At 38.3% G+C, this 26,268-nt stretch overlaps 1 protein-coding gene across 4 annotated transcripts in view; it reads left to right on the forward strand.

Moving 5' to 3' along the window:
• Window positions 1-26,268, forward strand: part of GRIA2 (glutamate ionotropic receptor AMPA type subunit 2) — a 173,307-nt gene that overhangs the window by 126,140 nt on the left and 20,899 nt on the right. For all 4 annotated transcript variants that reach the window (XM_007461877.1, XM_007461875.1, XM_007461876.1 and 1 more), the window contains exons 8-12: window positions 210-314; window positions 991-1,101; window positions 2,618-2,824; window positions 3,316-3,686; window positions 8,279-8,477. In XM_007461877.1, coding sequence (XP_007461939.1) covers window positions 210-314; window positions 991-1,101; window positions 2,618-2,824; window positions 3,316-3,686; window positions 8,279-8,477 — 993 coding nt within the window. The remainder of the gene's footprint in view (window positions 1-209; window positions 315-990; window positions 1,102-2,617; window positions 2,825-3,315; window positions 3,687-8,278; window positions 8,478-26,268) is intronic.

Genomic DNA, 26,268 nt, shown 5'->3' on the forward strand with positions numbered 1-26,268 from the left:
TGCTGAATTAGTCATTCTTGTTTTATCCCTTCTGTTTTATAAAAGAGGGAGGGAGTATTATTTCCTTACTACATAAAGGTAGGTTGAAGAGCAGAAACCTAATAAGTGTCGTTTTCTTGACTTGCATCCCGGGAGAGTCATCTGGTCAATCACTCTGTATCTGGTGGAAGTGAAGTTATAATTGTGCTCCTTTCCCATTTCCTCATTAGGTGCAGGTTGAAGGTCTCTCAGGAAATATCAAGTTTGACCAGAATGGAAAAAGAATAAATTATACAATTAACATCATGGAGCTCAAAACGAATGGGCCACGCAAGGTAAATCATTAGTGAATTGAAGGCATTCTCTCTGTGTGAGGAGGTGAGTTAGTGAACCCATCACCGCATCTTCCAGAATCCTGGAGACATATATTCACATAGCTGGATTCACCAACTTCCAGAAACATATATTTTAAAATATGTATTCTAAATAAACTCTATTTATTTCTGGTAAGTAACCCTGAAATGTAATTTTAAGATATAATAAATAAAACTGTTATACTTTTTTTTAGACAGAGGTAGAAAAAGAGTTTAATGAGAAGAAAAAGAACTGTTGCTGAAAGATTATGGTTTGGGAGACCAAACATAGCTGGTGCAAGTGCGAATGTAACTGTTCAAGTCAACATTTTTTTTTCTTCTGTTATGGCTGAAATGCCATTGTCTGGATTTTATTTATGTTTCTATATGACCACTCCCACACAAATTACCCTTGGAGAGTATGAAAAGTGAACACGAAGAGACAAGCCGTTTCTAAGAATTGTTTTTGTTTGTTTATTTTTATAGTCTCTTTCTATTGCTATTAGATTCACGTGCATAAAAGGTACATCTCTGTTTAGAACAAGCCTAGTTAGTGTAGGTGTAATTTCAGATTCAAACATGGGTTGCAAAATAACTCAGTGCTTTGCCAGTAGGAAGGTCATATGTCCAGGTGCCCACCTTCTGTACCCTTTTGCAGATCGGGTACTGGAGCGAAGTCGACAAAATGGTTGTTACTCTCACCGAACTCCCTTCTGGAAACGATACTTCTGGGCTTGAGAATAAGACTGTGGTCGTCACTACAATTTTGGTAATTAGCTACATATGCCTCTGTTTTACGTTATTTTTCTTAAGAAAAATACCTGTCAACTAGAATCGCTGCTTATATTTAGGAGAATAACTGATACAGTGATGCTTTTGAATGTTTTAGTCATTCGCTGCATGCTTATTCTGTCAGAAGGACTCACAATCACGAGCTACGGCACTCAGAATACGTCTTATCCTCTTCAGGACTGAACTTTGGCTCCACAGATAATTGGTAACCTGGTGCTCACACGGGTGAACACCTAGGGCAAGCCTGGAAGAGCCTTCCTTGTATTCCTCCCATGTTTTACCTTTCCACTCCCACACGATTCTGGGTCCATTCTGTCCTTAGATTTGTTCCATGGTTTAATAATGTTGTCAACTTCTCTATATTCGTATGGAAAGGTGAACTCCTGAAAGACAAGGGTGATCTCCCTTCTTTTTAACTCCGAGTCTCAACACAGTAGTTGGCACATAGCTAGTGCTAAGTGGATGTATATTGGCTGGATGAGACAAAATTGAACTGGATCCTGAACGTCGAGGCTTTGGATAGATGGATGGCAGATGTCGATTATGACAAGAAGCTGTTGGGGAAATGAAATGGAGGAAACACGTGATTTTGCAGCAAAACAGTCTGATTTCATTTTACTAAGTTGTGATATAGTGAATTTGTGAGATTCATTACGGTAACAATATTGAGAAGAAAACATAGGTTAATAGGGGATTTGGATAAGAACATTGGTTGGCACTTGGAAAAGTCTTAATAAATGTAAGCTAGACGTTTGAGGATTTTTGCCTGAATCATGCCACTGAGAGGAGGTATCTCACTGAACCCCAAATATCCTCAGTGCCACTTTCCAGTGGAGAAAATTTGGGGGCTGGTGTTGAGTCATGTTTTCATGCTTCCTTTATGTGGTGTCCACAGTGGGGATGCTACTCCCTAGCTATCCGTGTAGCATAATTCTAGGATATTCTATCTCAAAGAGGAAGTGAGCTCTCAAGTCTGAGAGGGTAGATTCCATACATCACTATGGCAACGACTCTTTGAGTCTGGGCATCACTGGTCATGGACCTGATTTCCACAAGAACCTTATCCTCGAACTCGTAGTGGCACAGGGTTTTGGGTGAATGCTGGTTCTTTGGAGTCAGGGTAGCCCTAACTTAGAATAAGAGAGTGGTGGATCCAGAGTTCACTAAAACAGATATTAAACCACATTATTCCTCTTTAAATACTAGGATTACAAACACTACAAGGGGACATGCTAACAGTTTGTGCTTTTGAGTCTCTTGTTTACTTTGGTATGGCCAGGTGCCAGCCATGTGCATGAAATATAATGAAAGATAGATGAGGACATTTGATCAGAAGCATTATGCTTAATTTTTTCCCAGTCATATTTTCCACTATCTGTATTCTACAACGTCTCTGGCTTACAGGTAATAATTAAACCAGAAGATTTGAGTGGATGCGAGTAGATCAGTAACACAGTGGTTTTGATCAACTAGAGCACTTTCTTTCCATATAGGAATCTCCATATGTTATGATGAAGAAAAATCATGAAATGCTTGAAGGCAATGAGCGCTACGAGGGCTACTGTGTTGACTTGGCTGCAGAAATAGCCAAGCACTGTGGGTTCAAGTACAAGTTGACCATTGTTGGGGATGGCAAGTATGGGGCCAGGGATGCAGACACGAAAATTTGGAATGGGATGGTTGGAGAACTTGTATATGGGGTAAGTACTGCACTTCTCAAAGGTAAAGTCATTACGTTTGAACTCTTGTTGAGAGAATACTTGCCTTCCAAGCCAAGTACCAATGTCTGAGATTGTGGGTTTCCCACATTGCTCTAGGAATGCTGTCTTATTTCCTTGTGCACATTTGAAGATGAAGCATGAAGTCAGAAGCAAATATGCAGATGGAGACAGGCATTTCACCTGTCTTGAAGCCTACGGGCCATATGCATTGTTCAGAGATTGCCAAGGCATAGAGGCAGATGTAGTTATCGTAATCGAGCCGGAAGTGTGTACTCTGTATTTATTAACAGGAGGGATATTTGGGGAACAAATTGCTTTTCTTCTGTTAAGTATTTACTGGGATTCCACCAGGGAAATGGTTATTCCCATTTTCCTGATTTCCTTCCCTTCCCTTTGATCAGATAACGTAACCACGATTCCCCTCTGACCGTGACTCCTGGTTCTATTATTTTCCTTTGTTTCCCTTACAGAAAGCTGATATTGCAATTGCTCCACTAACCATCACCCTTGTGAGAGAGGAGGTGATCGATTTCTCAAAGCCCTTTATGAGCCTCGGGATATCAATCATGATCAAGAAGCCTCAGAAGTCCAAACCAGGAGTGTTTTCATTTCTTGATCCTTTAGCCTATGAGATCTGGATGTGCATTGTTTTTGCCTACATAGGGGTCAGTGTAGTTTTATTCCTGGTCAGCAGATTTAGCCCCTACGAGTGGCACACTGAGGAGTTTGAAGATGGAAGAGAAACACAAAGTAGTGAATCAACTAATGAATTTGGGATTTTTAATAGTCTCTGGTTTTCCTTGGGTGCCTTTATGCAGCAAGGATGCGATATTTCGCCAAGGTTGGTTACTCACCTGCTTCAACTTTGTGCATTTTAGGTCTCGAGTGGACATTCATGGTGTTTATGAATTCACTGTAAAGAAGTTAGCAGCCGCCGACTACCTGTCCAAGCAGTGTAAGACTCGTAAGGACAGACTCTTACCGTCGGCGTAAGCCTGTGAAATATTTGAGCAATGTTCTTTGAACGTTGGTCCTATATTTCCCTGGTGAGATTATACACACCATGGAGAGGCTATAAAATGCATAAGGTTCCTATCATTCCATGCCTTCTTGGAGGGGTACCGTGTTTTTGCTGCATATTCTCATTTTACAGTCATCTGTGTGTTGATCCACAGACCTGTATATGGGAAAATGGGCAGCATTACTTACTAACTACAAAAGCGACAAAACTTCATTTGCACACATCTCATCTCTCTCTGCTTCTTCTTTCCCGCCATTATCAGCTCATGGAAATGACATAAGAGAGATATTTATAAAATTTGGTTTTTTTTAAAAGGTTAGGTTGCCGGGTTAAAAAGAATGTATTATACTATATTTTCCAAGTATCTAGAAATATATAGGTGGGTAATAATGATGGCTGATTGTTACAAACGCTTGTGCCATATTGAATAGCAATACACATACAGGGTGGAATAAGTTCATACATCCCTATTCTCATTATGATATTTTAATTCCTGCCCTAGAATGCCTAAATATAATGAATGTATCACAAAACACACATTGCCTTTATTCATGTCGCATACATGATTAAGAATGATAGCCACGTCTGGTTCTCCAGAGGAATAAATCATACTTTTCCTAATGAGATTGCTTTCACATTTAAAGCCTATATGATTATCGATCTACCGGCACATTTTAATTTGGGCTCAATTACCCTCCTTTGATTCTATGGGCATCTTAATAACTAACAGAGGCAATGGCTTCTTAAATACTATTTCATTATTGTTAGTTTTTGAGCACTTTGGGGATAAGAAGTGATTAATTTCAGAAACCTATATGTGAAGCTCAAAATTTTGTATCTTCCGCGATCTTTTCTGTATACTCCACCCATCAAGATAAAGGGAATATATCATGTGTGCAGAAATTATCGATGACTTACTTCTCAGACAGCAGGGCACATTCTTATGGATTTTATGGATCTGAACAATCTTAATTCCATCAAATTCCCTGTGGCTTCTCTATGGAACGGCACTAAATTAGAACTATATCATTGGTGCTTGCATTGCATATAGAGAGAGATATATAATTTTAATGTATAGCATATAATAATAAGTATAACATACTATATATATATATATATATATATATATAATTATGACCTCTGACAAAACATATAAGATTCAGAGTTTCATCTCTATAGTTGATCTGATTGAACTTAAAGACATAAAGAGAAGTTTCTAATGATGAAGGAGGAAAATGCTAACCAGATTGGAATCTCAGAGAACATTGTGGCTCATAAATAATAATGAAGTGATTCATCTTTGGTAAGAAGGCTCTTGAAGTATGATGTTACCATAGTCCTGAGATATCAGGCAGTTATCCTAGGGTTCCACAAACTATGCTCTGCCTTTTGAATAAGCAGGAGAAGCATGTGAAGGTTCATTAGGACACAGGACATATTGACCTGGGTTCCCATCGATGGACCCAGGTTTGTTTGCCCCACTCCTCATGCACCAGGGCTCTGAAGGTAATTGTTTTGGCCTCCAGTGGTTGTCTAGGAGCAGAAAACATATTGACACATAGGATCTGGGGCACAAGGGTCATTTAACAATCTGTGTTTTCCCAGGGTCCACCATGACATAGTGACATTCTAATTTTCAACAAGCCTGCTTCCTAAAATATTATCTTTTTCCTTCATTTATGATTTCATTCATGAGTCATGACTCACTAAACTTTCACATGTAATCATTTTTATTTCCTGGTAAGATGTATCAATTTTAGATAGCATATTTTTCCTTGTTATCATTTTTTTGGCCACAGAATATATATGAATAGATATATACATATATATATACATATATATATATATATATGTATATATATATATATATATAAGCAAAATTCACTTTATTAAAATTTTCAAGCATATGTATCTTTCACTTTATGGTATATGTGCATTTACCAATTGAACTTACTACCTAATACTGGCAAATTCAAGGATTTTTTTAAAATGAACCAGACTATCATTTTTTAGAATACAATGATGGTAACTCTAGATTAGGAAAGAATAGAGCAGCTTAGTACCTAAAAAAATTTAGTAATAATGTATGAAATCCACAGATCACTTTAGAGCTGCCCTTTATATATTTTAAACGATATTTATCAACTTTTTCCAAGTAAAATATGATATGGAACTCTATTATTTATATGAGTAGAACACATTTAAATTTTAATATAGAATGGTTTATTGAAGTGAATTGGTCATTGCCTGAAATTAAGTTTAGAATATGTTAACTATAGTTTTGTGGAGACTAGGACCACAGAATTATGAGAGCAAAATGTTGTAAAGTTGACTCTTATTCTCCAGTTTTCTTCTTCTTTTTCTTTTTTTTCCCCCCAATATCCTTAAAGGATTAAAATGATTTAAAAATTTCATTCTTAAAATAATTATTTAATAGAAATTTAAGAGAAACGGCAGAATATGTGCATTTATTTGCTCCGTTAGTGCAGATACTGAGAGATGAAAGTTTTATTTTTAATTAGAAAAACATTTTTGTCTGTCACTGTGAAGCATAATATTGAATTTGCTCCACTGCATAAAATTTCTCAGGAACTCATTCAGAATCATAATCGATCCTTTGAAAACACTTACAAGTAAATAATAAATTGCTCAAGAATTTTCCGTTTTGAGTGATGCACAAGTCGAATAAATTTTGGGGGTTATCTCACACACTCTAAATAAACTGGCATATTTAATTAAATTTACAACTAGAACAGAATGACTTATAAAAATGATTCTCAAATATATTACAAATAAACCTGAAATGTATAGTATCAAAAGCAATTACCATGCAATCAGTTTTGTTTTCAGGGCTGTGAGTAGTCAGATACTGAATCTACCCTCTTCAGTATAGGGTACATGTCATATAATTATACCTTCCTTTGTGATGGAATAAATAGTGAACATTTTGAGAGTGGCTGTGTCTACATAGGGTTTTTCCAAAATCAAAATGTATTTAATATCCTTTTCAGAATATCAGTGAGACTTGTTTAACTTTTTTCCATTCTACCATATTTGTTTCATTCTTTGCAACTCTTAGAGACTGGTAAAGGCTCTTAATTATATTATTATTATTTTTTCATTGCGTGTGTGCTCTCTCTCTTTTTCTCTTTTATTTTAGCTGCAGATGTTTTTATCTAAAAGATCTTTACTTTTAGCTTCACCCCTTTCCTTGACTGCTTGAGTAGTTTATTCTACAAATACGACCTAATAATTTGATGTAGTGTCTATGTTTCATCAAAAATATTTCTTGTTATTAATTGTCAGGAGGTTTAGTTTAGGTCATAAATTGGCACATTTTCATGATTTAAATTTTTAGAAGTGTTACCTCTTCAGTGTAGAAGGTTTAATTTTTAGGCGTAACAGAGTTATTAACAAAAAAGAAAAAGTTATTATATTGGTGTGTTAATACTACTCAAATACCATTATATGTAGAACCCCACCAAATCTTACCAAATAATACCCTATATATCTCTTTCTGTATCTACATGTCTACATTTATCTACCTAGGGTTTATCTACCAGTAAATTACTGGGAATCAATTAAGCTTTTGAAAAGTATTTTAAGTAAGAATTTATGGTCACAGAAATATTGTTATTATATTTCAGACTAGGAATCTATATCTTGGCAAACTTTTACATGTCTAATTTGTTCTCCTTGAGTTTTCTCTTTTTTCTTAAGCAGGAGGCACAAAGGAACAGGGTCATAGCTGTCCATGCCCTGAAGCGTCAGATTTTTATTCATTAAGAATAATATTTTGTGTCATACTTTGTTTGTAGTATCACTATTTTCCATTTTTATCTTGTACTGTATCTAAAACCTATGTTTCTGCACAAAAAAAATACCTAATGGAATTTTGGACCTTTTTTTGAGGGTTTTGGAACTTCATTGGCTGGATTAAAAGGCGGGTTTCTTCGGTGTTTAAAGCCACATCTGTGGTACATACTCTTTTGTTTTTGCTATTTGATTTTGTTTGTCAACGTTGTTCTGAGTTCTGCTGTTGATCTTAGATTCTATTGTTCGTTTACTTATGTCACGAGTGGTTAAAGTAGTATGAGCATTGGATAGATTATTTTCACGTTTCATGAAATTGATTGTTACGATATTTCATACCGTAAACTATTTGGCCATGATAACTATGAAAGAACCTCAGGAATCTGAAGTTCTGCCTCTGGCTGTGTCATCAAATCTAGCAAATCCGTACTCCTTGCCCAGAAGGTTTAATAATTTCAAGTATCATCAACTAGCAGATATACTGAAAAGTATAAAGTTAAATATTTCCCTATAAATCGATATTTGCATAATACTGCTAACTTGTTTTCTTACGAGGTCATTCATTTCGCTTTACAAATCCGTTTCGTACTTGTTATCAGATCCCTGTCTGGGCGCATTGTTGGAGGAGTTTGGTGGTTCTTTACCCTGATCATAATCTCCTCCTACACGGCTAACTTAGCTGCCTTCCTGACCGTAGAGAGGATGGTGTCTCCCATTGAAAGTGCGGAGGATCTTTCTAAGCAAACAGAAATTGCTTATGGAACATTAGACTCTGGCTCCACTAAGGAATTTTTCAGGGTAAGAGATTCTGCTTCCTGACTTCTGATTTTGTTCTTGCAATTAAACTTTGTGCCCCCTTGCCCCTCCTCCCATGGTCTACACAAAGGTGCTGTGTGCAAGTAACTTCCATCCCTGTCTCTATTTCTGTTTCTTTTTAATTTTTATTTTTTATTGGACTATAGCTGATGTACAATGTTGTGTTACTTTCAGTTGTACAGCAAAGTGATTCAGTTATACGTATACATAGAATTTATTCTTTTGCAAATTCTTTTCCCATTTAGCTTATCACAGAATATTGAGTAGCGTTCCCTGTGCTATACAGTAGGTCTTTGTTGGTTGTCTATTTTATGTATAGTAGAGAGTAGAGTGTATGGTAATCCCAACCTCCTAATTTATCCCACCCGCCCTTTCCCCTTTGGTAACCATAAGTTTGTTTTCTACGTCTGTTTTTAACCCTGACTCTACCCCGCTCCCTTCCCTACTGCTATACTTAGCACTATCTCTATCCTTTTGTTTGATTCCTGACTCCTTCGGAGAAAAACACTTTGTTGCAAAGAAATCTAGTTTCTTAAAAAAATTGATTGTCTTTTTGGAACGAAATTGAAGCAAAGTATAGTTAAATTTAGGTGATTATTTTTAAAAGAAAAGGATGTTGTATTTCGTTTTATGTTAAAGCATGACTTCCATCTATCTTACATAATTTACAGTTGAAAACTCACTTTCCAATCCATTATGTTAATTCTAAGTCAGGAAACAGATTGTGTTCATATGTGGAAATTCCAAACTTTCTGTTAAACCCTCCGAGCAAAGGCTAACAAAGGCCTTCAACTTCTCGTCTTTTAAAATGGGAATCATAATTACAACGTGTCTATTAAATGTATTTTAGTTTTCAAAGATCTGTGGCCTTATTATGGTCTCTGTTTATGGGCACCAGTCCAGAGGCTGATGTTGGTATAACTTTCTTTCATTATACTATTATCTCTCTATAAGAACTCATTCTATTAAAATGCTTAAATATAGCAGATAAACTTTGGTATTGACATTAAGCCAAATACGTGGCATATGATGACCTCTGATAATGCATCTTTGAGTGTACCTAAGTTTGAGTGAGATCCAGGCCAGTTTACTTCTGAATCAGGATTAGGACTTTCAACTTCCAGTTGAAATAGGGACTGTAATTTGAAGACTGTCTCCTTCCGCATTTGCCACTGGTCTCTTTTCCAAATAACATCAGTTGTGCTCCAGATACCACGGGAGGAAAAGTGGTGTTGTCAGACGGCTGACAACAGAAAATAACTTGGCTCTGTGTGGGGTGGGTAGGACCTTGACTCTCCCACTAGGTACCGCGACGTAAGCTGAGAGTGTGGTCCGTCTGTCAGCGGGTACTTTGACTTTGATGCTGCGTATGAATGTCGTAATGCAGATTTGTTACTAATGACAATTTACTGCTGCTTCTGAAAATAGTTGCAATACTCTTAATATAACACAGTGCTCTAGCCTGATCATAACAATGGACCTATTAAAATAAATTAGAATATCGCATGATTCTCAATTAGAAGTGCATTTTGAAACATTTTTAAATTGTTTGTGTCCCGATAGTGCTTGCTTTTATTTTACTGGTATATTTTATTGGTATTCCGCGCTCTTGAAGTAAATGAGCCCTATGAATGAGGCAGAGACTTGCTAGATCATATGGTTTACTTAGTGCTCCTTACATTGACAAAAATAACCTGGTTTCCAGACACTGTCTGTTGAGAGTTACTCTCATTAGCTTGTTTGGACAACAAGAGGACCAACGGTTCTCAGCAACTGCACTTTCAGGATCTCAGAGCTTTTCAGTGTACCTGAACTCTATCATAGAAACACGTGCCTTAATCAGCGGGATGCCAAGGTTTCATGATTAGAATATGCAAATTCCCCAGGAGACAGTGTGAGAAGGCTGTGTGACTCTGGGCAAAGGATGCTGCTACTCTTGTGTTTCAGTTCAGTAACCCCATGGAGACCATGGTCCCCATGTGCAGCGCACACACACACACACACACACACACACACATACACGCGCGCACACACACACATACGCGCGCGCACACACGCTGACATATCTGTAGGGTGCCATTCACCTATATAGGATTGTGGTGCTTTCCTTCCCTAGAATAATAGAGAAGTGATGTGAGTATTTAGGCAACCTGATAACTTTTATGAGTATAGTTTCCCAAAGCACTTTCTTATGCGTCATCTCTGAATCTCACAGTATTTCTGTCTGATAGTTGGGGTGATCACTTTTGTTTGCATGTTGTGCATTATTAAACTTAAGCTCGGATAAATGTGAGGATTTGACCAAATTTTAGCAGATAACAAATGTGCTGAGGACTTTTACTCCTAAAGAGTGCTTTCCGTACACTGTTTTTCCTTCCTTCCTCCGGATTTACTTTGCTGCTCTCCTGCTGTGTTTCGGTCACCTCCATGTTGGCGTATGTCATGTTAGAGGATTATAATGGTGGAAATCCAGACAGGGCCTCACAATTCCTCTCAATATACCTTCAAAAGGACTTGTTGATGCATGACCTTGGCTAGGTCTCAGTGCTATAGCATAGCAGTCAGCTTCTCCTTATCTTGAGAAGGAAGGTGTGGGCTCAAAAGTACTTAAAAGCCACACTGTTCATTCTGTTAGTACCAGTGAAGGGAGGCTAATGGAAGAGCACACATCGCCAAAGTGAATAGGAGCTTCCCTGTTAATTCCACCATTAAAACATGGCATGGCTGTGATTTGGGAAAGTATGTACAAAAGTTATGTTTCTTTAAAAGTTGGATTAAATAAAACGGTGCTGCTAAATTGAGTAATTTTGAATAGTCTTTCTAACTGTATTAATGTTGGATAATTGGGTACCACGGTGACAATAGTGAGGGCAATCTTAATTTTGCTTCTGACTCTCAAAGGTGTTTTCAGAGATACTCTGGCTTGCAGCAGTAGCCATCACATCTCATACCTTTCCCCACAGAGTTTATTGCTTTAGTATATGGAAATTGAGTAACAAATTACTTTTTGTAAAAAAAAGAATTTCTCTTACAGAGTGTTATTCCAAACGTATTGTATGAGATGAAGCTAATTCATAGACATTACAAAGGCAAAATATAATTGATTTTCATTTTTTCCCCTTAAAACCTAGGTTATATTCTACAATCTGTCTATTGGCAGTAGTCTGGTTGAAATTCTAAGCTTATGGTGGAAAGAGGTGCAAAGGAAATGCTCCTTGCTTCTGTTCCTAAAATTAACATTCACCACACACTTGGGTCATCCTCTCTCTCAACTGTCCTTTAACATTAGGGGCGGTTGGGGCTCTTGCAAGGTGGGTGCAGGACGGGGTGAGTGATGGGAGATTGACCATCATGGTGCCCCATCCTCCAGGAGTGGGGATACAGAGGGAGTGGGCTGGCCCCAGACTGAGGACAGGTACTGTGCTTTTTGTTCTCTGGCTGTCTCATATTTAATACTTACTCTCATGCCCGAGACAGCTAATTACACGTGAAAGACACAACTTTTACTAATTACTTTTTGCTAATACTTAACGTTCTAACAGTTATCTTATGTTTCCTAATATGGCTTAATTTGGCTTTACTGATAGTTTTTTGTTTCTTATGCTGTTTATGAAGAGGGGTTTTATCATTTATATTATCATAAACTTTCTACTATCACAGTGTCTATCAGAAAGTCAACTTTCTGAGTTTATCACAGCAGGAGCTTTGGATTTAGCCATTGGAGAAACTGATTTGAGAAGGTAGTCACTGTCTGAATTTTAAAGATGTATAGCTAGCTAAAAGATGGAAAAATAACTTGTTTAGGACCATTTAGAGATTAAAGGGCCAGTTTTAAAACAGAATTCGGAGTTCTGAGAGCCTAGTCTTTTGTCTCAGTATTAACTGATGTTTCCTACAGATACATCTTTGAAGGGATGAAAGCATCTTATATCAGATTATAAGAATATTTCATCTCATTTATAGGAATCTGTTTTGTCATCGTTAAGATGATAATTACTCAATTTAAATCTAAAGATTTTTAAAATCAGATTTCAGGTACATAATTTAATAATTATGGGTTATATTAATATTGTTTTAGGGAAGTCAGCGTGTGTGCATTAGTTTTAGAATTCCAATTCAAGCTGTAAATTTTCTAATTTAAAAATCTATATGTTCTTTAAGTGATAATCAGTAAAAGAAATATGAATGGAATATATACTTTGTTGTGCTAGAGAGAGGAAATAGGGGACAATCTTGTAACCAACAAGATGTGTGAAGAAATAGACCCTGCATCTTCCTTTTCCAGAGCTTTCTGCTCATGGAACCCGTGTACATCCTCGTACAGAGTGAAAGGTAAAGTCTGACTCATTTTGGAGCTGCTGTTCTTGCCTAATTATAGCGCCACTGTAACACACCTATAATTAAGAAAGACTTAGGCTATCAATTATACACCACTATTTTTAGACTTTCACATTTTGATAATTTCTTCTCTCAATAAAAGAGGACAGATCTTGAATTAGATGAGCAGAAGATGATTTTATAAGAACTATGTGCATTATTTTCCTACAGAAACTTAGATGTGGGGAATAGAAAATGGCTTTATAAATAAACCTGTCATTGGCCTGTCAATCCATGAAACAAAAGTATTAACTTGCAAATGCCTATCCTAAATCCTATCCTAAATCCCCACACTGCAATCTGTTTATCTTACTCAGTGTGTCTCTGAGTAAGTGGTCTCCTTTAATTATGCCGGCGTTGGAAGGAAGAGATTCTAAAATATGGTCGAAATAAAGGTATTCCCCTTCTCATTAAATGAAGTTAATTATGCCATTCTCAGAAGATTGATTTAGTCAGATAATAATCCATAATAATCCATATTGTTGTTATCCAGCATTGTAGACTTTTCTCAGAGTTTCCAGAGAGTATAAATGATAGATAAATACATAGTATTAATGCAGGTGTGCCTTACCTGACTGAAAAGACCGGTTTGAAATTTTCCTTTACCATATAATAACCACAAATACAAGAGAAGTACAATAATTTATCCTTTTAAAGGCAGCAACCTTTTTTTTTTTTCAATTCCTTCTCTAGCATAAGATACACTTATTTACGTTAATATATAAAATGTTGATTGCAATATATTTGTAAGTAACAATGTTTTAGCCATTGTAGCAGCTTCTGTATAGAGCTGCATTAAGTGCTATTTCATTATAGTTACATTTTGTTCCACTTATTGCTTGTGTTTAGCAATAACGCAAGCATGATTTCCTTACTGATATTTTATAGAACAGATTTCACTAATTTATGGTGGTTCTCCATACTTATTTATTTCTGGTATAGCTAAACATCTTTCTGCCATAGTTTCCTATATATCACCTATTTCTGTGTGGGTAGAAATATGTATATATACCTAGCTTTGTATATATAAATGTACAAATACATACACATATTTCTTAGCTTTATATACATGAATACATATACATACATATATCTTTCAAATATTATGGAGATGAAGTGGGTATAGTTGACTATATGTATGTTACTAATATCAAAATAGACCCTTTACAGATCTTTCAGTCATGCTTAACTCTTTAAATAGTTTCTAAAACACTCAGTACTAAATCAATGCTGAATGTGAATAAATTAGGAACAAACAGCACTACATGGATATGTTCTAAGTCACTCTGGTGTGGTTAGTCATATTATTACAGATTTTTCTTCCTTAGTTTTTTGGGGAGCTTGATTAGTCATGAAAGTCTGCACAGCTGACAACTCTGCATGTCCAAGACTTCTCTAGATGATCCAGGACAAGTTCAAATCATTTGCTCCCTGCTTGGCAGTTTTCTTTCTCTGGCATTTTAAATGTTCTCACCATTCCACACAGCATCTGAGGACAGTATTGATTTTTTTTTTTTTTAGTGATCATATTTTTAATGCAGTATGACATATAAAGTGCACAGATCTTAAGTGACAGCTCGATGAATTTTTACATATATATGCACCCATATAACCATCACTTAGATCAAGATGAGGCTCGCAGTCCATACTCAAACGTAGCCACTCTTCTGACCTCTGTCACAAAAGTATTCTACTTTTGTCTGTTCTTGACCTTCCTGTAAATGGAATTATACAGTCCGTAGTCTTCGTGTCTGGTTTTATTTGATCATCATAATGTCTGTGAAATTCACTGATGTTGTTGCATGTAACAATAACAATAGTTTGCTCTTTTTTTATAACTCTGTAGTATTCCATCAGATAAGTGTATTATAATTGATCCATTCTACCATTGGTGGACATTTGGGCTGCGTATAATTTGTGGCTTTTATGTCTAAAGCTGCCATGAACATTCCTGTACATATCTTTCAGTGCACACATGCACTCATTTCTCTTGGATTTATACATAAGAATAAAGCTACTAAATTATAGGATGGATGCATGTATAGCTGTGGAAGATATTGCCAAATAGTTTTCAATAGTGGTTGTAACAATTTAAACTCCCAGCAACAATGTATGAGAGTTCCAGTTGCTCTACCTCCTCAGAAGTACTAGGTACCATGAGCCTTATTAGTTTTAGCCATTCTGGCAAGTGTGTGGTATCATCATTGTGGTATCATCCATTATGGTGAGTGTGTATTTTATTGTGGTTTTAATATGCATCTATCTGAGAAGTAATGATATATGGAATACCTTTTTATATCTTTATTAACCATTTGGAAATTTTCACTTGTTAAGTGCCTGTTCAGGTCACTTGTTCATATTTATTGGGTTGTCTGTCTTTTTCCTATTGATGTGCTGGGCTTCTTTAAATTTTAATGATATGAGTTTTGGGTCTGATGTATTGTTATACACACCTTCTCTTTGGTTTGCTTTTCCACTTTCCAAATGGTGACCTTTGAAGACCAGAAAGCACTAATTTTTATGAAGTCCAATATACCAATCTTTTCTTTTATGGTTAAGGATTTTTGTGTCCTGTTTAATAAATCTTTGCCCCGGTATTATGAAGATCTTCTTAACTTCTACTAAAAGCTTGTTTCACCATTCACATTAGGCATACAATCCATCTAGCACTGATATTTGATACGGTGTGAGACAGTAGCCAAAGTTAATTTATTTCTTTTTTAACTTTATTGGAGTTTAATTGCTTTACAGTGGTGTGTCAGTTTCTGCTGTATAACAAAGTGAATCAGCTATACGTATACATACATCCCCATATCCCCTCCCTCTTGCATCTCCCTCCCACCCTCCCTATCCCACCTCTCTAGGTGGTCACAAAGCACCGAGCTGATCTCCCTGTGCTATGCGGCTGCTTCCCACTAGCTATCTATTTTACATTTGGTAGTGTATATATGTCCATGTCACTCTCTCACTTCGTCCCAGCTTGCCCTTCACCCTCCCTGTGGCCCCAAGTCCATTCTCTACATCTGCATCTTTATTTCTGTCCCGCCCCTAGGTCTGTGATTTTTTTTTTTTTTAGATTCCATATATATGTGTCAGCATACAGTATTTGTTTTTCTCTTTCTGACTTACTTCACTCTGTATGACAGACTCTAGGTCCATCCACCTCTCTACAAATAACTCAATTTCGTTTCTTTTTATCGCTGAATAATATTCCATTGTATATATGTGCCACATCTTTATCCATTCATCTGTCGATGTACACTTAGGTTGCTTCCATGTCCTGGCTATTGTAAACAGGGCTGCAATGAACATTGTGGTACATGACTCTTTTTGATTTATGGTTTTCTTAGGGTATGAGCCCAGTAGTGGGATTGCTGGGTCATGTGGTAGTTCTGTTTTTAGTTTTTTAAGGAACCTCCATACTGTTCTCCATAATGACTGTATCAATTTACATTTGCACTAACAGTGCCAGAGGGTTCCCTTTCCTCCACACTCTCTCCAGCATTTATTGTTTGTAGATTTTTTGATGATGGCCACTCTGACCGGTGTGAGATGATACCTCATTGTGGTTTTGATTTGCATTTCTCTAATAATTAGTGATGTTGAGCATCTTTTCATGTGCCTCTTGGCCATCTGTATGTCTTCCTTGGTGAAATGTCTATTTAGGTCTTCCCCCCACTTTTTAACTGGGTTGTTTGTTTCTTTGATATTGAGCTCCCTGAGCTGTTTGTATATTTTGAAGATTAGCCCTTTGTCTGTTGTTTCACTGGCAAATATTTTCTCCCATTGTGAATGTTGTCTTTTCGTCTTGTTTATGGTTTCCTTTGCTGTGCAAAAAAGCTTTTAAGTTTAATTAGGTCCCATTTGTTAATTTTTGTTTTTATTTTTATTGAAGTATATGCAATTAATATACAGAAATCTGTTATTTTTCTCTTCACTAATTACAAACTATCAGAGAAATTAAGAAAAAAAATTTACAGTTGTACCAGTAATAATAAAATACCTGGGGATAAATCTAACCACGGAGGTGAGGGTTGTCTTTTTGTCTTGTTTATGGTTTCCTTTGCTCTGAAAAAGCTTTTAAGTTGAATTAAGTCCCATTTGTTTATTTTTGTTTTTATTTCCATTACTCTAGGAGGTGGGTCAAAAAAGATCTTGTTGTGGTTTATGTCAGAGTGTTCTTCCTATGTTTTCCTCTAAGAGTTTTATAGTGTCTGGTCTTACATTTAATTCTTTAATCCATTTGGAGTTTATTTTTGTTTATGATGTTAGGGAGTGTTCTAATTTCATTCTTTTACATGTAGCTCTCCAGTTTTCCCAGCACCACTTATTGAAGAGGCTGTCTTTTCTCCATTGTATATTCTTGCCTCCTTTTTCAAAAATAAGGTGACCATATGTTTGTGGGTTTATCTCTGGGCAGTCTTTCCTGTACCACTGATCTATATTTCTGTTTTTGTGCCAGTACCATACTGTCTTTATTACTGTAGCTTTGTGGTGTAGTTTGAAGTCATGGAGCCTGATTCCTCCAACTCCATTTTTCTTTCTCAAGATTGCTTTGGCTATTCAGGGTCTTTTGTGTTTCCATACAAATTGTAAAATGTTTTGTTCTAATTCTGTGAAGAATGCCATTGGTAGTTTGATAGGGATTGCATTGAATCTGTAGATTGCTTTGGGTAGTAGAGTCATTTTCACAATGTTGATTCTTCCAATCCAAGAACATGGTATATCTCTCTATCTGTTTGTATCGTCTTTAATTTCTTTCATCAGTGTCATAGTTTTCTGCATATGGGTCTTTTGTCTTCTTAGGTAGGGTTATTCCTAGGTATTTCATTCTTTTTGTTGCAATGGTAAATGGGAGTGTTTCCTTAATTTCTCTTTCAGATTTTTCATCATTAGTGTATCAGAATGCAAGAGATTTCTGTGCATTAATTTTGTATTCTGCAACTTTACCAAATTCATTGATTAGCTCTAGTAGTTTTCTGTGTCTTTAGGATTCTCTATGTATAGTATCATGTCATCTGTAAATGACATGTAAATATGTTGTTCATCATTGTTTGTTTGCTCTTTAGTTCTTCTAGGTCCTTGTTAAACATTTCTTGTATTCTCTCCATTCTATTTCCAAGATTTTGGATCATCTTTACTATCATTACTCTGAATTCTTTTTCAGGTAGACTGCCTATTTCCTCTTCATTTGTTTGGTCTGGTGGGTTTTTACCTTGCTCCTTCATGTGCTGTGTGTTTCTCTGTCTTCTCATTTTGCTTAACTTAGTGTATTTGGGGTCTCCTTTTTGCAGGCTGCAGGTTTGTAGTTCCCATTGTTTTTGGTGTCTTCCCCCAGTGGGTGGGGTTGGTTCAGTGGTTTGTGTAAGCTTCCTGGTGGAGGGACTGGTGCCTGTGCTCTGGTGGATGGGGCTGTATCTTGTCCTTCTTGTGGGCAGGGCTCCAGCCGGTGGTGTGTTTTGGTGTGTGTGTGAACTCAGTATGATGTTAGGCAACCTCTCTGCTAATGGGTGGGGTTGTGTTCCTCTCTTGCTTGGTGTTTGGCATGGGGCCTCAAGCACTGGAGCTTGCTGGCCTTTGGGTGGAGCTGGGTCATAGTGTTGAGGCAAAGATCTCTGGGAGAGCTCTTGCTGATTTATATTACTTGGGGCTGGGAGGTTTCTGGTGGTCCAGTGTCCTGGACTCGGCCCTCCCACCTCAGATGCTCGGGCCTAACACCTGGCTGGAGCACTAAGACCCTGCCAGCCACATGGCTCATAATAAAAGGAAGAAAGAAAAAAAACAAAGCAAACAAAAAAAAAACAAAGGCAGATCCCTAGGACAAGTGGTAAAAGCAAACCTAAACAGACAAAATCCTAGAAAGAAGCATACACATACTCACAAAAAGGGAAAAAGGAAGAAAATAAAAAAAGATATAGAGCAACCAAACCAATAAAGAAATCCACAATGGTAATAAGTACTAAAGACTAATCTAAAATAAACATAAAACCAGAAACAAATTCAACACAGAAAGCAAACCCCAAGTCTACAGTTGCTCCCAAAGTCCACCTCCTCAATTTGGGATGATTCGTTGTCTATTCATGTATTCCACAGATGCAGGGTACATCAAGTTGGTTGTGGAGCTTTAATCCGCTGCTGGGAGAGATTTCCCTTTCTCTTCTTTGTTCTCACAGCTCCCAGGGTTCAGCTTTGGATTTGGACCCGCCTCTGCCTGTAGGTCGCCGGAGGGCGTCTGTTCTTCGCTCAGACAGGACGGGTTAAAGGAGCAGCTGATTCGGGGGCTCTGGCTCACTCAGGCCGGGGGGAGGGAGGGGTACCAGGCGAGCCTGCGGCGTCATAGGCTAGCGGGATGTTGCACCAGCCTGAGGCGTGCCGTGCGTTCTCCCAGGGAAGTTGTCCCTGGATACCGAGACCCTGGCAGTGGCGGGCTGCACAGGCTCCCGGAAAGGGGTGTGTGGATAGTGACCTGTGCTCGCACATGTGCTTCTTGTTGGCGGCAGCAGCAGCCTTGGTATCTCATGCCCGTCTCTGGGGTCCACGCTGATAGTCGCGGCTTGCTCCCATCTCTGGAGCTCCTTTAGGCGGCACCCTGAATCACCTCTCCTCGCGCACCAGGAAACAGAGGCAAGAAAAAGTCTCTTGTCTCTTCAGCAGCTCCAGATCTTTTCCCGGACTCCCTCCCGGCCGGCCGTGGTGCACTAGCCCCCTGCAGGCTGTGTTCACACCGCCAACCCCAGTCCTCTCCCTGGGATCTGACCTCCGAAGCCCGAGCCTCAGCTCCCAGCCCTGCCCGCCCCGGCGGGTGAGCAGACAAGCCTCTCGGGCTGGTGAGTGCCGGTCGGCACCGATCCTCTGTGCGGGAATCTCTCCGCTTTGCCCTCCGCACCCTGTTGCTGTGCTTTCCTCCGCAGCCCCGAAGCTCCCCGCTCCGCCACCCACAGTCTCCGCCCACGAAGGGGCTTCTGGTGTGTGGAAACCTTTCCTCCTTCACGGCTCCCTCCCACTGGTGCAGGCCCCATCGCTATTCTTTTGTCTCTGTTTATTCTGTTTTCTTTTGCCCTACCCAGGTACGTGGGGAGTTTCTTGCCTTTTGGGAGGTCTGAGGTCTTCAGCCAGCGTTCAGTAGGTGTTCTGTAGGAGTTGTTCCACTTGTAGGTTTATTTTCGATGTATTTGTGAGGAGGGAGGTGATCTCGATGTCTTTACTCTTCTGCCATCTTGGAGGTCCCCCCAGTATTGAATTCTTAAAGACTTAAGGCTACTTAACTCTTTAAGCTAAGCTCAAGCTGCCTGGGGTATGTCTGTGTTCTATCATTTCAGCTGAAAGTGGCTGGTTTAACAATGAAAGAAACGTCTAAATTTTATAAGACTTGGCCATTTCCTCTAAAATCAGTTTAAAGACCTTGCATTTCATTAAGCGGTTTCCAAATTCAGAGGTAAATGTATGAGAGACTATACTGAATGGTCCTTTGTGGGATCAAAGTGCTGTGGAAGGAAAAAGAAAAGGGTATGTCTGCTTGCTGAGTTATGATTATTGTGGAACGTGGTAGCTTCTCTGAGAATAACTATGTCATTTTGGTCCTTGTCCTCTTTCCTTGGCCGTTCTCAGCAAATGTCTGTGTCCATCTGGTCATTTCATTTAGAGATCACCGTGTGACTCAAAGGAGAGATGAGAACTCACATTATCCACTAGAAGGATAATCTGACTCTTACCAAATTACAGGAGGCTTTCTGTCATCGTCCATATTAAAGAGAAAATGCTCCCGTGCTCCTTTCACATTACCATCAGGTCATGAGCATAATTATTCCAGCCAAAAAGGTTCAAACAATAGATGAAATTTGAGATTAGTCTCTCATCTCAAGACTCTTCTAAAATTTCTGTTTAAATGTGTAGGAGAAGATGAATATCGGTATAAACCTCTGCAAGTACTTTAGATGACTTAGTGTTCAATTCACTTTATTCTTGTGTTTAAGTAAAAGAATCATCATGCCTGTCTTTATTGGATATTTTGCACTAGTTGCCATGGTAACAGATGCAGTCAGAGTTCTGTAGAGAATAGAAATAGAATTTTGCGATCATTTAAATATGCTGGAATCAAAATCTGAACTAAATATAAATATTGTTGATAAAATTTTGAGAATTCCTTAATTAGACTTTTGATATTTGAAGGAAAACTTGATATAATTCACACTTCACGTTTCCATCATATAATTTTGCTCTATATCATATTGAGGGATGATCAAAAACAAGTTGCTAGTGAAGGTGGCTACTTATGTTCACAGGGAAATGAGATTTTAGAAAAAAAAAAAAGGCAGTTGGGGAAATCAAGCAATGTCAGATATGGTCAGCGTCCCCGAAAGTGACATTTAAGATTGCATCTGAGGAAACAAAGGGCCAAGGGGGTGATGTCAGAAGGTAGTGGACAAACCCAGACCCTCTTTCCCCCCAGAGACCCTGACTCAGCAGCAATACATTGACTGATTCTCTTTGTGAGAAACCAGTTAAGAGGCTCTTGCAAACCAAGTGAGTGTGAAACCAACCATGTCAAACCTTGTAGGAAAATTCACAGCCTCGCTGGCTGTAGTTATCTGGCGCAGCATACCACCATCGGGAGTAAACACCCAGCTCTTGGCTTTTCTCTCTAGGGAGAGAAAGAGAAAACTTGAGTGTATTTTCAAGTTCTGAATTTTCAAAGGAAGTGGGTTCTGTCTTGCCTGAATCTAAGCATTATAAATGGCACCAGGTTGGGGGCTGCTGAGAATAAAGGTGAAGGTTTGGCCTAGCACACACTCACCATAGACCCTCCCTTCCAGCTCAGTGTGGGAAAACTGGGGGAAAACCCGCAACTCCCAGCTTCCCTTTGGGAAGGAAGGAACAAGTTGGAGTGTAGTTCCATTACTTTGGCTTTTTGAGGGGCTGGTTTCTGTCTTGCCTGCTTCAGAGCACTGTTGGGACCTGGCATATGCTAGATGTCTGGGGGCTGCCGAGAACGGGAGGGAGCTGATTGTTTGTTGCTGCTTCAGAGACCTGTGGTCCACCAGAGAGGAGCCAGTACAGCTGGGTGGCCACTCCCTTTTGGGGGATAGGACAAAAGTGGCATGTGCATGCAATGTTCTGGCCTTTAGTGGGGTACCTTGGGGACTGCCTCTGTCTTGCCTGACTTGGGCCCAGCATACTCTGTAAGCCTGGGGTCCACTGAGAATAAAAAAGAGCTCGGAGGCTTATTCTAGCTGTAGAGAACCTGCAGTACTACAGACAGACACCAAAGGAGCAAGAGATTATGAGCTTTGCAAAAAAGATACTGGCAAATCCTTCTAATTGGGGCTTCACACACACAAGTCCAAAGAAAACACATCCACAGAAAATGTTTGAGAGGCCTTTAGAATATGAAACCCAGCTGATTGGTGAAGGTCTATCCCTGTACAAAGTTGGTCCATAAAGACTGGGAGAGGTGGCTGTTTTTTAAAATGCACAGATCCCAGCATAAACTTACAAAACACATGAAAAACAACCACAGAAAAATGTGTCAAAGGAAAAAAAAAACCCTCCATAAACCAACCTAAAAAAACGGAGATACATGGATTACCTGACAAAGAATTCAAAATAACTGTTACAAAAATGCTCAAAGAGCTCAGGAAAATGATGCATGAACAAACTGAGAATATTAACGAAGAGGTAAAAAATATAAAGAAAAGAACCAAACAAATTTTGGAGAAGACTACAATGACAGAATTAAAAATTCACTAAAGGGATTTAACATCAGACTTGATCAAGCAGAAGAAAGAATCAGAAAACTCAAGACAAGTCATTTGAAAATTATCCAGAGGATCAATAAAAAACAAAGAATGGGGCTTCCCTGGTGGTGCAGTGGTTGAGAGTCGGCCTGCCAATGCAGGGGACGCGGGTTCGTGCCCCAGTCCAGGAAGATCCCACATGCGGCGGAGCGGCTGGGCCCGTGAGCCATGGCCGCTGAGCCTGCACGTCCGGAGCCTGTGCTCCGCAACGGGAGAGGCCACAGCAGTGAGAGGCCCACGGTACAAAAAACACACAAAGACAAAGAATGAAAAATGTGAAGAAAGCCTAAGGGGCTTATGGAATACTGTCATGGGGATCAATAAACACATTATGGGAGTTTCAGAAGGAGAAGAGAGAGAGAAAGGGTCAGAAAGCTTATTTAAAGAAACAATGGTCAAAATTGTTTCTAAATCTAGGCGTGGGGTGGGGAATGGACATCCAGATTCATGAAACACAAAGAATCTTAAATAGGAGGAACTGAAAATAAGTTTACAATGAAAAACATTACAATCAAATTGTCAAATATCAAAGGCAAGGAGAGAATTTTGAAAACAGCAAGAGAAGTGTGCCTTGTCACATACACATGAGCACCCATAAGACTCCTAGTTGATTTGTCAGCAGAAACCTTGTAGGTCAGAGGGAGTGAGAGGATGTATTCAAACAGCTGAAAGAAAAAAAAAATACGGTCAACCAAGAATGATATATCTCCTTCAAAAATTAAGGAGAAATAGGACTTTCCCAGATAAACTAAATCTGAGAGAAATTATCAATACTATACCTGCCTTGCAGGAAATATTAAAGGAGGTCCTTCTTGTTAAAATGAAAGGATGCTAGACAGACCAAAAGCATATGTAAGTACAAAGCTCGCTGGTAAAGGTACGTATGTAGATAAATACACAATACTAAAATGCCATAACAGTGACATGTAAGTCTCTTTTAATTCTGGTATAGAGGTTAAAATATAAAAGTATAAAAATAACTATACACATATGTTAATGGATACACAATATAAAAAATAATTTGTGGCATCTATAACATACAGTGTGGGGGGGAAGTAAAAGAGTAGAGAATAATTAAGAAGAAAATGGAAAAGATTCAAATAAAATTAGAAATAAAAGGGAAGACATTATAACTAATGCCTCAGAAATTTAAAAATAAATGAGACTACTGTGAAAGAGTATATGCCGAAAAACTGGATAACCTAGAAGAAATGGATAAATTTCTAGAAACATACAATCTACTAAGTTTGTATCGTGAAGAAATAGAAAATCTGAATAGACCTACACTAGTAAGGAAAGTGAATCAGTAATCAAAAAACTCGCAATAAAGAAAAGCAAGTGACCAGACAGCTTCACTGGAGAACTTTACCAAACATTTAAAGAAGAATTAATGACAATTGTCAAATTCCTCCAAAAAATAGAAGAGGAGGGAGCACTTCCAAACTCATTTTACAAGGCCAGAAATGCCAGACAAAGACACTACAAGAAAAGAAAACTACAGGCAAATATCCCAGATAAATACAGATGCAAAAATCTTCAGCAAAATAATAACAAACCAAATTCAACAGAAAGTTAAATGGATCATACACCATGACCAAGTGGTATTAATCTTTGAGATGCAAAGATGTTTCAGCCTATGGAAATAAATCAGTGTGATGTTATCACAATAATAGAATAAAGAATAAAAATCACGTCTTCATCTCAGTAGATGCAGAAAAAGCATTTGAAGTAATTGAACACACTTTCATGACATAAACATTCAATAAACTAGGAATAGAAAGAAATTACCTCAACATAATGAAGTCCATATATGAACCCCATGGCTGACATCATACTCAGTGTTGAAACTGAAACATTTTCTTCAAAATTGGTAGCAAGACAAGGATGCCTACTCTTATTCAACATAGTACTTTATTCAACATAGTACTGAAAGTTTTAGCCAGAGAAATTAGGCAAGAAAAAGAAAGAAAAGGCACCCAAATTGGAAAATAAGTAAAATTATCTCTGTTCACAGATGACTTGATCTTATATATAGAAAACTCAAAGAATTCCACAGAAAACTGTTAGAAATTGAGTAGATTTGCAGGATACAAAATCAATACACAAATACCAGTTGCATTTCTATACACTAACAATGAACAATCTGCAAAGAAAATTAAGAAAAAGTCCCCTTTACAACAGCATCAAAAAGAATAAAATATAATACTTAAGAATAAACTTATTCAAGGAGGTAAAAGACTTGTATGCTGAAAACTCCAAAAGATTGCTGAAAGAAATTAAAGACACAATAAATGGAAAGACATCCCTTGTTCATGGATTAAAAGACTTAATATTGTAAAATGTCCATACTACACAAAGTGATCTAAAGATTCAGTGCAATCCCTATCAAAATCAAATCATATTCTTTTTGCAGAAATAGAAAAACATTCCTAAAATTCATATGGAAATGCAAAGAATCAGAAATAGCTAAACCAATCTTGACAAACAAGAACACAGCTGGAAGCCTTACACTCTCTGACTTCAAAACATTTTAGAAAGGTATAGTAATCAAAACATTATGGCACTGGCATAAAGACACATTTATAGGCCAGTGGAACAGAAGAGAGATCCCAGAAATAAACCCATGAATGTACGTTTAAGTGAACCTTGACAAAGGCATCAGGACTCCACAGTGGGGAAACGATAGTGTTGAGATAACTGGATATATGTAAAAGGACAAAATAGGACCCTTGTATTATACCATACACAGAAACCAAATAAAAATGGATTAACTATCTAAAAGCAAGCTCTACTGAAACAGTAAAGCTTCTATAAGAAAACAAAGGGGATAAGCTTCAGGACTTTGGTCCTGGCAAGGATTTCTTGGCTTCGACACTAAGAGCACAGGTGACAAAAGCAAAAGTAGACCAGTGGACTGCATTAAATTCAAAAGCTTTTGTGCAGCAAAGGAAACAATCCAGAGTGGAAAGGCAAACTATGGAGAGGAGGAACATATTTGGAAACCATATATCTGATAAAGGTAAATATGTAAAATATCTAACAACTCAATAGCAAAAACCTGATAACCTCATTAAAAAATTGGAAAAGGGGGCTTCCCTGGTGGCGCAGTGATTGAGAGTCCGCCTGCTGATGCAGGGGACACGGGTTCGTGCCCCGGTCTGGGAAGATCCCACATGCCGTGGAGCAGCTGGGCCCGTGAGCCATGGCCGCTGAGCCTTCGCGTCCGGAGCCTGTACTCCGCAACGGGGAGGCCACAACAGTGAGAGGCCCGCGTACCGCAAAAAAAAAAAAAAAAAAAGAATTGGAAAAGGACTTGAATGGACATTTCTCCAAAGACTAACAAATGGTCAGCAGGTTATATGAAAAGATGCTCAATACCACTAATCATCAGGGAAATGCAAATGAACACCACAATGAGATAGTGCCCACACCAGTTAGGATGGCCATTAGTAAAAAGAAAAAAGGGACTTCCCTGGCGGCACAGTGGTTAAGAATCGCCTGCCAATGCAGGGGACACGGGTTCGAGCCCTGGTCCGGGAAGATCCCACATGCCGCGGAGCAACTAAGCCCGTGCGCCACAACTACTGAGCCTGTGCTGTAGA

The sequence above is a fragment of the Lipotes vexillifer genome, unplaced genomic scaffold (genome assembly GCF_000442215.2).
Source record: "Lipotes vexillifer unplaced genomic scaffold, Lipotes_vexillifer_v1.1 scaffold214, whole genome shotgun sequence".
Classification (NCBI taxonomy): domain Eukaryota; kingdom Metazoa; phylum Chordata; class Mammalia; order Artiodactyla; family Lipotidae; genus Lipotes; species Lipotes vexillifer.